This window comes from Rhinolophus hipposideros (assembly GCF_964194185.1).
Source record: "Rhinolophus hipposideros genome assembly, chromosome: 16".
Classification (NCBI taxonomy): domain Eukaryota; kingdom Metazoa; phylum Chordata; class Mammalia; order Chiroptera; family Rhinolophidae; genus Rhinolophus; species Rhinolophus hipposideros.
The window spans coordinates 31,646,198-31,658,559 of NC_138062.1; the positions used below are offsets into that span (position 1 = coordinate 31,646,198).

The 12,362-nt window shown below is 45.3% G+C and overlaps 1 protein-coding gene across 1 annotated transcript in view; it reads left to right on the forward strand.

Annotated features, from left to right (window-relative positions):
- The first annotated feature begins 3,973 nt into the window (after positions 1-3,973).
- BLK (BLK proto-oncogene, Src family tyrosine kinase) overlaps positions 3,974-12,362 on the forward strand; it is a 67,311-nt gene continuing 58,922 nt past the window's right edge. The window contains exon 1 of the mRNA XM_081076846.1: positions 3,974-4,355. Within this exon, the coding sequence (XP_080932972.1) occupies positions 4,222-4,355 (134 nt within the window). The 5' untranslated portion in view covers positions 3,974-4,221. The remainder of the gene's footprint in view (positions 4,356-12,362) is intronic.

Consider the following 12,362-nt stretch of genomic DNA (forward strand, 5'->3'; position numbering starts at 1 on the left):
ATGCGTCTTTTGGAGCAAAAATTAATATAAGTAACATAAGTCTTACGGTAAAATAAGATGCATGAGAGCTGATTGTCCGGCGAGGTCTTATTTTCCGGGAAACATGGTAAGTGGAGGATCTGGCAGGTACTAAAAATCTGGGCCAGCAAGAGGTCAAAACTAGATGGACCGACAGAAAGAGTCTGGTGGGCTTGTCCTGAGCCTGTGCTGAGAGCCATCTGGTGAGACTCTCTGAACAAGACCACACTGCAATATCCTGGAGGAGAACCTCGTTGTTCTCTGCCCTACTTTAAATAGGTGTGTGTGGCAGAGGGCAGGGCGGGGTGAGGTGGTCCCGAACTCGCAGGCAGGATGAGGAATCCAGGGCCTACGGTAGAACTCCGCCCTTTGTGGAAGTGAACGCAGAGATGCCCAATTGCTTCACGAACTCAACAGCGCCCCTAGTGGCTGAGCCAACAGCTGCTGCTAATGAGTTTATCCTTTCCATTTCCACCAGCCCACCTCTGACGGATACGTTAGAACAGGGATGGGTGTCAGGAGAAGTTGTGGCAAACAGGGATGAAGTCGAACTTAAACACTCTATCACTAAGAAAATCTAGACCATAATTATGGACTTCAGAGGTGTGCTTGTTGTCCATCACACAGCACGGGGGAGGGATTCTAGTGGAAGCCCGTCTGTGGGTCTGCATATTCAGCCCCTGTCCAGGAATTCTACCCCGAGTACACAACTGCCTAACTGGGGGACTGAATCTCCCTTATACTCAACTGCTCTCCTAAAATCAACTCAAACGGCCTTTCCACATAGATGTTAAAGCAAATGGGATACACACTTTTTCTCCCGCCCACCCTGACCATCGAGTGATGTGGGAAGTAGTTGACCTGAACAACATGGGGGGTGGGGTAGGGATGGGGGTCAGGGGGTGGGTTAGGGGCACTGACCCTCCACACAGTCGGAAATCCAAGTATAAGTTTGTTTTTTTTAAAAAAAAATTGGGAAATATTGGGGAACCGTGTGTTTTTCCAGGACCCATTAGCTCTATGTCAAGTCATTGTTTTCAATCTAGTTGTGGAGGGTGCAGCTCACCGGCCCATGTGGGAGTCAAAACGACGACGTTGGTGTTATGAGCACTGTGCTTTAACCACTAACTGGCAGCCCCCAGTATAATTCTGATTCCCCCCAAACTTAACTACCTCCCTGTTTTAGTGATAACAAACAGCCAATTAACACATATTTTGCATGTTATATGTATTATGTACAGTATGCTTACAATAAAGTAAGCTAGAGAGAAAATATTAAGAAAATGATAAAGAGAAAACACATTTACAGTATTTATTGAAAAAAATCCGTGTAAGAGTAGACCTGTGCAGTTCAAACCCATGTTGTCCAAGGGTCAACTGTATATTACAGTACACAAGTCAGGCTTTGGGGATCTTGGGTCTAGTCCTGGCTCTGTCACTTGTTATCAGGCTGCTCTCGGCAAATATCTAACCCTTTTGAGCCTCAGTTTCCTTACCCACCCCTTGAGGGTAACAATACCTCCCACTCTGGGTTGTTGTGAGTGTTAGAATTAATGCCTATAAAATGCCTGACATAACATTTGACACAGAGTAGGCACCCAATAAATGATGTTTCTTATCATGTCTTGGGAGCCAACTCATTGTGCACCGCCTGAAATGGGGTGTGCCTGTGGCTCATTCTAGTCGAATGCAGTGTGAGCAAATATTGAACAATCAAGCTGGCAGGATCCTCAAGTATCTTAGCTGCCTTAGTTGTCTCCTTTGGACACGAGGTAGCTCTGTTTGGAACCTGACACCAAGAAAACAGGATGGTGCGTGGAGCAGATAAACAAGCCCCCATGGTTCAGCCAATGTTTTCAGGCACAGTCTCAGCACTTCCTGACGGGGATGCAGCCAGCCATTTCAGCACGGTTGGCTGCCATTCTACTGACTAACATCTTATGACTATGACTGTTTCTGGTTCACAGAGAGAACTGGCAGCACACAGGAAAAGGAAAATAGATGCAGGCACACAGACATGGGCTTACTCAATGCACTTTGGGATGAGAGAAACCAACGTACAGATGGCAGAGAAATCACGTCTGCAGGACCCCCAGATGAATCACTTTTAGGTTAATGTGTCATGATCAGATCAAAATGTTTAGCAAGCAGAATCAGCCCTCATTGAAAATGGTTGTTGGGGACGATGCCATAGGCTTATGAGAAAGAAAAAGAGAGCAAGAGGGAAACAGTGAGAGGGAGGGAGGGAAGAAGGAGGAAGGGGGATGGACAGGAAGAAGGGAGAGGAGGAGGAAGAGGAAGGGTGGGAGGAAGAAAAGTGAAGGGATATGTCCAGAATGAGTCCTATGGCCTGAATGTGTCCCCCTGCCCCAAATTCATATGTTGAAATCCTAACCCCTAAAGGTGATGGTATTAGGAGGTGGGACCTTTGGGATGTGATTAGGTCTTCAGGATGGAGCCCTCATGAATAAGGTTAATGCCCTTATAAAGAGACCCCAGAGAGCTCCCTTTTCTCTTCTGCCATTAAGGACACAGGGAGAAGGTGCCGACTATGAATCAGACACCAAATCTGGTGTCTCTCACCAGACACCAAATCTGCTGGTGCTTTGATCTTGGACTTCCATCCTCCAGAACTGTGAGAAATAAATTTCTGTTGTTTATAAGCCACTCAATCTATGGTATTTTGTTAGGGCCGCCCCAATGGACTAAGAGATTCTTCCCCAGTGGCCTGGAGTCCAGACTGTGTGGACAGGTGAACAGGACATTGCCAGAAAGGACTACTAGGACTCTTCCCCCTGCCCCCTCATAGAGGCCGTGGTCCACAAAAGCCTGGATGGTCGAGCTGTTGCGGGAAGCGCCAGGTCAGCCTGAGATTAAGAGTTCTTCAGCTGGGCCCCACTCATGGCACACCCCTATCTCAGGACATCCTAATCGTGCCTTCTCTCTGTAGGACCCACTCTCTTCTCCTTAGACCTGACTTCGGTTTTCTGAGCCAGATTCCCCCAGGGGCATTTCTGCATCCTTGCAAGTCAGGGCTTATGGCACTGAAAGGGTTGGATTATCTTTGAAGTTTTCTAAGGGGGGAAAATCAACTGTTGGCAGTTGGGAGAGAATAGCATCTTAGAGTGACTGTATAAAATCCTCTCAACCTCCACCCCTTCCCCAATTGACCCTTCTTACCCTGAAATCCAGCCATACAAACAGCTCAGGCCTTGGGACTTCAGAGTCTAAAGAAATCAGATGGAGGCAAAAAAGAAATCAGGCAGAAGCTAAGTTTAAAATACAGTTAAGATCCATATTTTGAACATCATAGTCCTTCTGAACTACGTCTTTATAAAAGGCTTCTTGCAATCAGAAGCAGTATTAAGTTTTAAAAACCCATTCACATATAAACATGCCAACACCGATACATCTAGAACTTGGACCTGAAAAATACTAGGTTCTGGGCTAGATAATTGTTGTGTGACTGACTTAAGTGTTAGAAGAGAGTAGAGAAATGTTTAATAAATCTGATCAAATTTGTACCTACTTGCAGGTCCTAGAATACATAGATTCTCTAATCTTCCCTTAAATGTATAGATTCAATTTCCCTCTCTCCTCCTCCCAATATCTACTCCTCTAACTAGAATGAGTGTTCCCTCATATCTCACCTGGGGCGAACCGCTACTCGAACAATTAACCCTGAGTTCGCCGATCTCTTTTCTTTCTCTCCTACAAGAGTCCAAGCCCTGTGAGGCCAGGGATGGTGTCTCATTCATTTCTAGTCCTGAAAATGTCCCCAGTGCCCCACCCAGGGCTGGGACACAGCGGGTACCTAGTCAATGGTGCTTGTATAAGCGAGCAAATGGGTGAGCACACATTCTTATAAACTCTTGTGCTGTTTCCTTTGCTAAAGAAGAAAGGGGAGGGACACAAGCCAGGGATGCCAGGAATGTTCTAGATGGGCGCTGGCGATGGGGTGTGTAGTTTGAGAGCTGGGCCATTTGTCCTCTCCCATCCTAGGAAGGAGCCTGAAAGGGCCCCCCTAGTTCACCTCAGCTGTGATCTGGCCACCACGGGCCCCCCTACACTGACTTACAAAAAAACAAAAAGGGATCTCTCCCCGTCATGAATGGGCCTGTGTGATCCCTCGTCTTTCCTAAGGAGCTAACACAGGGTAATAGATTGTTCCATGTTCTTTGTCAGCAAGGGGCAAACTTTGCAATGTTGTTTTCTGCAGATGAAGAGGCTGAGGTGAGACAGAGGTCACTTCCCCTGGTGTGTCTGCAGCTCACATGGGAAGCTGGTCACCTGCCGGAACTTGTCATCCCCTTCCAGCCTGGAGCTCCAGGAGCAAGGTGCGTTAAAATGTTTTCCATTCATCAGATACCACTTGGGGAAATTCCACGACTTACCCCACCTTTCCCCAAGGTCCAGGCAAGCTGAGGTGTTTACCCCTGAGTATCTGGAATGTGTGTGCACCAAGTGGGGGCAGAGCAAGGGAAGACCGGTCTCAGTGCATTTCTGGGCCTTGAATTCATTTCTGTGGCACGTTAGTCCTTCCTGATGGCTTGAGCAAGGCAGTGAGAATTTAGGCCCCTCTGGCTTTAGGCCCTGGATAGGCCAGAAACTCTCTTGTGTGTGCTGTCTGGAAGACTGTTTGGGCTGAAATGTGGAGGCCAGCGCTAAGGCAAGGCCACAGTCTGTGGGAAAGAAAAGGGCCGGGGGAAGGGTGCTGTGAGGGCAAAGCAGTAAAGACTCACCTCTTGGGAGGCGTAAGAGGAGAAGAACTGAGGCTGGAGAGACCAAGGGAGCCTGGGTCTTCTCACGGAAGACGCTGGGCCTGGCCCTGCCAGCCCCTGGCCTGTCTGCTCACCACAGAGCCCCATTCCTGGGGTAGTCCAGGGACAAAAGTTTTGGAGCCTTTGGTTTTAGTTTTCGTCCCATTTCTTTGCAGATATGGGGCATTTGAAAAACAAGGAAAAATCAAAAAGTTCAAAAAGAAAAGAACAATCGTTCATATTCCCATCACCCATAACAAACTATTATTAATATTTCAGCATATTTGTTTCTAAGTTTTTCCATACTGCCTATTGTCCTAAAAAGTATATTAATTGTAACTAAATCAATTCTTCTTTTTAAAAGATTAGAATATTACAGGTAAGGCTAAATCCCTTTTGACCAGCCGCTGCCCCTCCCCACTTCCCCAGAAATAGTCACTGCTATGAGTTTGGGGTGTATTGTCCTTATTCGTGGTTTTACTTCTATACCCATGGTTATATGAAGCGCACACACACAGTTTTATTTTGTTCACTTGCATGTTTTCCTAGTGGTGTAATCCTGCGTGTATTGTCCTGCTACGTGCCTTTTTCCAGTAGGCGCTTGATATTGATACCCATGGATCTGAGCCACATCAGTGACCCACGCCCTTCCTGATGGACACTGCCATCGTTCCAGTAACAGGAGTGCAGTGTTATCTTCTTTTACCTGAGCTTCTCCAAAGTAGGTCCCTACAGGTGACCTCGTGTGTTACTGGGCCTTTTCCTCTTGGCTAGGTACTGACAGATTTTCCTCCCTATACTGATGTAACCATTTACATCCCAACCAGTAGGACCCATTTACCCATTATTAACCAAGCCAACTCCTGATGGTCTGGGTTTGTGTGTGTGGTGGGGGAGAATGCTACCTCAGGTATATACCGCAAATATACCTGGAGTATATTTACGAGCATGCTATACTCATAACTATACGAGTATAATTTATTTTTTTTCTCTATGGATGCCCAAGTACTCCAACACCATTTATTGAATTTATTCTTTCTCCACTAGTTGAAAATGGCAACATTTCAATACACTTTATTTCCATATATATATATATATATATAAATTATTCTTTCAATTCTTTTAATCTAGTTGTCTACTCCTGAATCAACCAATACCACACTGTTTTAATGACTATAGCTTAAAATATATAGGTACCTGTCTTAGTCATCTAGGGCTGCTACAACAGAATACCACAAACTGGGTGGCTTAAACATTTATTTCTCACAGTTCTGGAGGCTGGAAGTCTGAAATCAAGCTGCTACAGATCCGGTGCCTGGTGAGAGCAGCACTTCCTGGTTATTTCCTAACAAACTGCCTTTTCCTTATGTCCTCACATGGGAAAGAAAGAAACGCTTTCTCTTGTGTTGCTTGTTATAAGGGCACTAATCCCATCGCAAGGGCTCCACCCTCATGACTAAACACCTCCCGAACGCCCACCTCCTAATACCATCACATTTCAACATAGGAATTTTGGGAGGACACAAACATTCAGTCCATAACAGTGACAATATAATTTTTCTAATCCTTACAGAAATTCTGTGAGAGTATTATTTTGTTTTCATAGATGAGGGAATTGAAGCCGAGAGAACTAAAATGATTTTCCCATGGCCTGTATCACCCAGCACCCAAGGCTGACAGGGGCTTCAAAGGCGGCTCTGTTGATTCCTCTGCCTGCTCTGTTTTCTCTGGGCCTTGCCACATTTTGGTGGGACCCGAACTGACCATGGTGCACTACAGAAAGCAGCCCTGAGCTTCTGTGAGGAGCATGGGGGCAGATTATGTCCTACCTTACGCAGTGACCCACCAGACCACTCTGGAGCATTGCATGGACTTTTCTGGGACCTCAGCCTCAGGAGAACTAGGCTTCTTTGAGCTGCTGGCTTTTGTCTTAGGGACACTGATTCTTGAGATGTGGTACTATGCTCTTCATTCTGAGTTCTAGAAAACTCAGAGCCAAGTGTGTGGCCCTCCTAGGCAAGTAGAAAGGACTTCATGACAGGCTTGGGGCCTACTCTTTTCATTCTTGGCTCCATCCTACTTTTCTACTCTTATTCACCCCTTTGACTCATCACCCTCCATCGACTTAAAAATGTTTTCTTTTGGTGTCTTGTAGGTGGGCATCTTTTTAGGTAGACTGCCGTCCTTTTATGGAACAAGGTAACAGGGCGATCTGTAAATGAAGTTAAAGTGAAGTATTTCAGGTAGTGGTGGCAGCTGTTTGGGCCCTGATCCCAGTGAATTAAGGGGCTCCAAGGTCTTCTGGAGCCTCCTCTTCCTCCCTGGGGAGAATTCTTCAGGTCCCAGCCCTTACAGCCACCATGCCTCCCCTTCCCCCGTCCTAGCCCATACCTATTCCTTTGTGCTCCTGGGCTGTAGTCTGTGTCCACTGAGTGACCAGCTCAAACTCAGTTTCAGCTACTGCCCTGTGTGAGCCCAGGCCCCTGGGCACTCAGCCCGGAAAGAGCTTCCGCTGACTCAGCCATGACTCACCAGCAGTGGGCCCCAGCAGGCAAGGGTGGCCCCTCGGGAGGTCTGGAGAGGGCCTAGAGTTGCCAAGCTGCAGACATTGTTGATCTCCTTAAATGACTGCGAAAGTCTGATTTGTGGCAGCTCAGCCTTCAGTGTTTGAAGCTCCCAGAACATCTGCTCTCAACTCAAACCAGTCATTAGTGGGACTGTGGAATGGAAATCAGGGAAGAGTCTTCTAAGAGGCCAAGAGTTGGAACAAAAAGAAGACTGGACTGTGGGTCAGGATACTTGGCACCTTATCCTGGTGTTACTGCTCGCCAGCTTGCAGCCTTGAACAAACCTCTTTCCTTCTCTTAACCCTATAAAATAGGGATGATATGACCCAGATGGAAATTTCTTCAATTATTCAGTAACTATGACTGAGCACCATGGATGTGCTAAGAACTATTTAAGGGGCAGGGATAGAGTGATGGACAAGAATGATAAGGCCCATTCTTGTGGGGCGTACCTGCATTGTAGTGAGCAAAGGCAGGCAATAACAATTAAGTAAACCAACCAACAATGTTAACTTTAGCTAATTATAAATACCAACAAGAAAATAAAATTGGGTGACCCAAGGAAGAGTCCTGGGGTCAGCTGGGGTCAGCACCAGCAAACACTGTGGGAGTCGTCAGTGGTGAAAGCTTTGGTTGTCTATGTAGAGGGGAGGTCACGTGTAGAGGGTCCCTCTTGGCACCAAGCTATGTAGGAGTGGGGGATAGGGTGATCCAGGTAAGATCGTTCTTATGCTTTTCTATGAAGCTATCCTTGGATTTTGTTCTCCACTGTGCTGCAACAAGTCCATCATTGCATTCCAGAGCTCTCCCGGCCCTATTTTCATCTGTCTGTAGTTCTTTATTTGTTACTTTTGTTGTTTGGGGGTTTTATTGTGGGAGGAACAAGTATTGGGACTCCCTAGTGTGCTAACTTGCTGAGATCACGTCTCTTCTTTACTTTTTAACTAAGTTTCTTTGAACTTTTTTTCTTTGGTGACTGCCCTAGGGATTACAATAAGCATCTTCAACTTACCACAATCTACTTTAAATTAATACCGATTTTTTTAGTGACAAAAATAAACTTTGTACTACTATTGCTCTATGTCTCAGGCCTCCTGTGCTATTATTGTCAAATGTATTTATATGGGTGATAACCCCACAGTATGACGTTATAATTTCTGCTTTGAGCAATCATGTGGTTTTAAAAGATTAAGAGAATAAAAGGTGATATAGACAGAGGGTGCCAAAAAAATGTATACACATTTTTAAAAAGGAAAAAACTGTATTAAAATTGTAATACAATGAATGACGCTAGCATTCATTTGATGAACGCCATCTTTTGAGGGATGTCAAAAGACTACACATTGCTACACAATTCAATTCAACTTTGAAAAGTAATACATAGATAACATCTCTTAAAATGTGTATACATTATTTGGCACCCCCGGTATTTATATTGTTATATATATTTTTATTTACCTATATGCTTGACATTCCTAGGGCTTTTGATTCCTTTCTGTGAACTGGTTGTCATCTGGTATCATTTTCTTTCAGCCAGAAGACTTCCTTTAGTTTTTTTCTGTCGTATAAGTCAAATTCTGTCCAGTTTTGTTTATCTGGAAAAATATTTATTACCAACTCCATTTTTGAAGGATAGTTTTATCAGACAGTGAATTCTTAAGTGACAGTTCTCTTTTTATTATTCTTTTAGCACTTTAAATATATTATTTCACTACCTTCCAGGCACCAGTTTTTCCTATGAGATGTCAACCATTAATTGTATTGTTGCCATAAATATGATGCATCATTTCTTCTCTTGCTGCTTGCAAGATTATCTCTTTTCTTTGATTTTTAGTGTTGGGACCATGATGTCGAGGTTTGCTTCTCTTTGTGCTTAGATTATGTAAGGTTCATTAAGTCTCTGGACTGATCTTAGTCCATTCGGGCTGTTGTAACAAAACAGCATAGACTGGGTGGCTTATAAACAGCAGAAATTTATTTTCCACTGTTTTGGAGACTGCAAGTTCAAGATCAAGGTGCCAGCAGATTTGGTGTCTGCTTAGGATCTGCTTTCTAATTGGCTATCTTTTTGCTCTAACTTCACATCGTGGAAGAGAGAAGGAGGTGTGCAGGCCCATTTTATAAGGACACTAATTCTAATTCTTTTCCAGAGAAGCAGAACTGAGAGATTTTATTTCTATCCAACTTACTTGAGGCTGTACTTTCACGACCTAATAATCATTTCCCAAAGGCCCCATCTCCTAACCCCATCACATTGAGCATTAGGTTTCAACATATGAATGGGGGGGGGGGGAGATAAACATTTAGACGGTAGCATTGCCCCTTCAAGCCAATGTTACTCACTAACATTGGGGAATTTTCAACTGTTTTTTTCTTCAAGTAATTTTTCTCTTTTCTTCAAGTGCCTTTTTCTCTTCTCCTCTGGGACTTCTGTTACATTTATATTTGAACACTTTACACTGTCTGGCAGGTCTCTAAAGCTGTTCATTTTTCTTCACTCTTTTTACTCTCTTTCTTTGGATTAGATAACTTTCATCGCTATATCTTCAAATTCACAGCTTCTTTCTTCTGCCATCGCAGATCTGCTGTTGAACCTCATGTCTAGTAATGTTTTTTTTTCAGAGTTGTATTAAAAATATAGCTAACATACAACATTATATTAGTTTCAGGGCTACACCATAGTTAGTCAACATTTATATACCTAAAGAAGTGATCACCATAAGTCCAGCCACCATCTGACACCGTATTATGCCATCAGCATTATCACAATATTATTGACTATACTCCCCATGCTGTACATTACATCCCCATGACTTATTTGTTTTATACCTGGAAATTTGGGCCTCTTATTCCCCGTTCCTCCCCCCCTTTTAAATTTATCAGTTACAGTTGACATGCAATATTATTTTATATTAATTTCAGGTGTACAGCACAGTGTTTAGACACATATATATAATTTAAGAAGTGATTCCCCTGACTAGTCTAGTACCCACCTAGGTCTATACATAGTTATTGCCCTATCATTGACTATATTCCCTATGGTTTACTTTACATGCCCATGACTATTTTGTAACTACCAATTTGTACTTGTGAGGTTTGGCCACGTCCACGGCTCAGGGGTTATTGTGTGTGAGGCTGACACCACTGAGTGGGATTCACCCTAGCAGACTCTGGTGCCTGTTGAGACCATCCTCTGTGTGTGCCCCTGGTGGGGCTAATTGGGCGGTGCTCTGCTCTGCTGTGGTCTGAAGCCACCCTCCACGTATGTTGGTTCTCGGACCTCTTGGGAGAGGCTCTGTGCAGGCCCAGGTGAGCCACAGCCTGTGACTGGCTGGGGACTACCTGGTAGGAGCTACAAAGTGATCCACAGTTGTTCCCTGCGTGTACTGGACCTGGAGGCGTGTGGAAGAGCCCACACTGTAAACTGAGGATTGGTGTCACCAGTCCCAGGCCTGGGGTAGGTCTGCAAAGAGCCAGGACACCCCAAGGTCTGCTGCCACCTGCCAGTTCCCTTAAGTTTCAGCCACTGATAATGCCTTGTGTTGTACACGAGTTGAGTGAGGCAGGAGCTCAGGGAGACACTAGAATAGGAAGAATTGTGGTCATCAAGTTAACGTAAATTCTGGTTGGTGCCAGTACTGAGGCTGGAGCAACTCAGCAAAAGTCTCAGATAACACTGAGGCTAGTTGCCACCCACCTGGGGCCTGCCAGACTCTGACAGTTTTCCAAGAAAGAGTATAATGCAGGCAGGGCTGGCTGCTAGTGGAGAAAGTGTCTCCAGCAGTGTACCAGTTGGTTGGGGCTGGGTCCCAGTGAGTCAGCAGGGCAGAGCCGCAGAGCTCACTGGGCCAATCAGATTCAGATTTGGCTGGAGGGGGCAGGCTCAACACAGGAAAGATGGCGCCAACCTACCAGCTGCACAAAAGGTGGACTTCTCACTGGGAAAATGTCTACTGTCCTCCAGTCCTACCTCAGGAGACACACACCTTAGTCTGCCCCCCTTCATGTCTCCAAGGCCCCCAGTGTCACCATCCCTCCACTAGAGCCCAAGGTAAGTGCCTGCGAGCAAGTGAATCTGTGAGTGGGCAGTTTAAGAGATTTTCCCGCAGCCTTTCATCCATGCAAATGGTTGGAATCCCCACTGTTTTTTCACAGCCAGATGGCTGTGTGGACTCCTCTTCTTGGCACCAGTACTCGGGGCTGTGGAGGCCAGTGTGAGGGGCTGGGGTGCCTCGCTCCTCTGGGAGGAACCAAGGTGGCCAAAGTATCTCTCCTGATTCTAAACCACCACATGCAGATGTGAGGCCCATTCTGCATCTCTACCCCTCCTACCAGCCTCGACGTGGCTTCTTCTTTATAGTTTTTAGTTATAGGACTTCTGTTCAGCTAGACTTCAGATGGTTCTCCAGGTTGATTGTTCTATAATTTAGTTGTAATTTTAATGCGTTCGTGGAAGAACGCAACACCAGTGTTTATCTATTCCACCATCTTGGATCTCTCCCCTTTTGTGAATTTTTCTTTTTTTTTTTTTTTATTGGGGAATAGTGTGTTTCCCAGGGCCCATCAGCTCCAAGTCATTGTCCTTCAATCTAGTGGTGGAGGGTGCAGCTCAGCTCCAAGTCCAGTCACCATTTTTATTTTTTTTAAAGAATTTATTGGGGAAGGAGAGCAGGACTTTATTGGGGAACAGTGTGTACTTCCAGGACTTTTTTCCAAGTCAAATTGTTGTCCTTTCAATCTTAGTTGTGGAGGGTGCCGTTCAGCTTCAAATTGTTGTCCTTTCAGTCTTAGTTGTGGAAGGCGCAGCTCAGCTCCAGGTCCAGTTGCCATTGCTAGTTGCAGGGGGCGCAGCCCACCATCCCTTGCAGGAGTCGAACCAGCAACCTTGTGGTTGAGAGGACACACTCCAACCAACTGAGCCATCTGGGAGCTCAGTGGCAGCTCAGCTCAAGGTGCCATGTTCAGTCTTTAGTTGCAGGGGGTGCTGCCCACCATCCCTTGTGGGAGTTGAGGAATC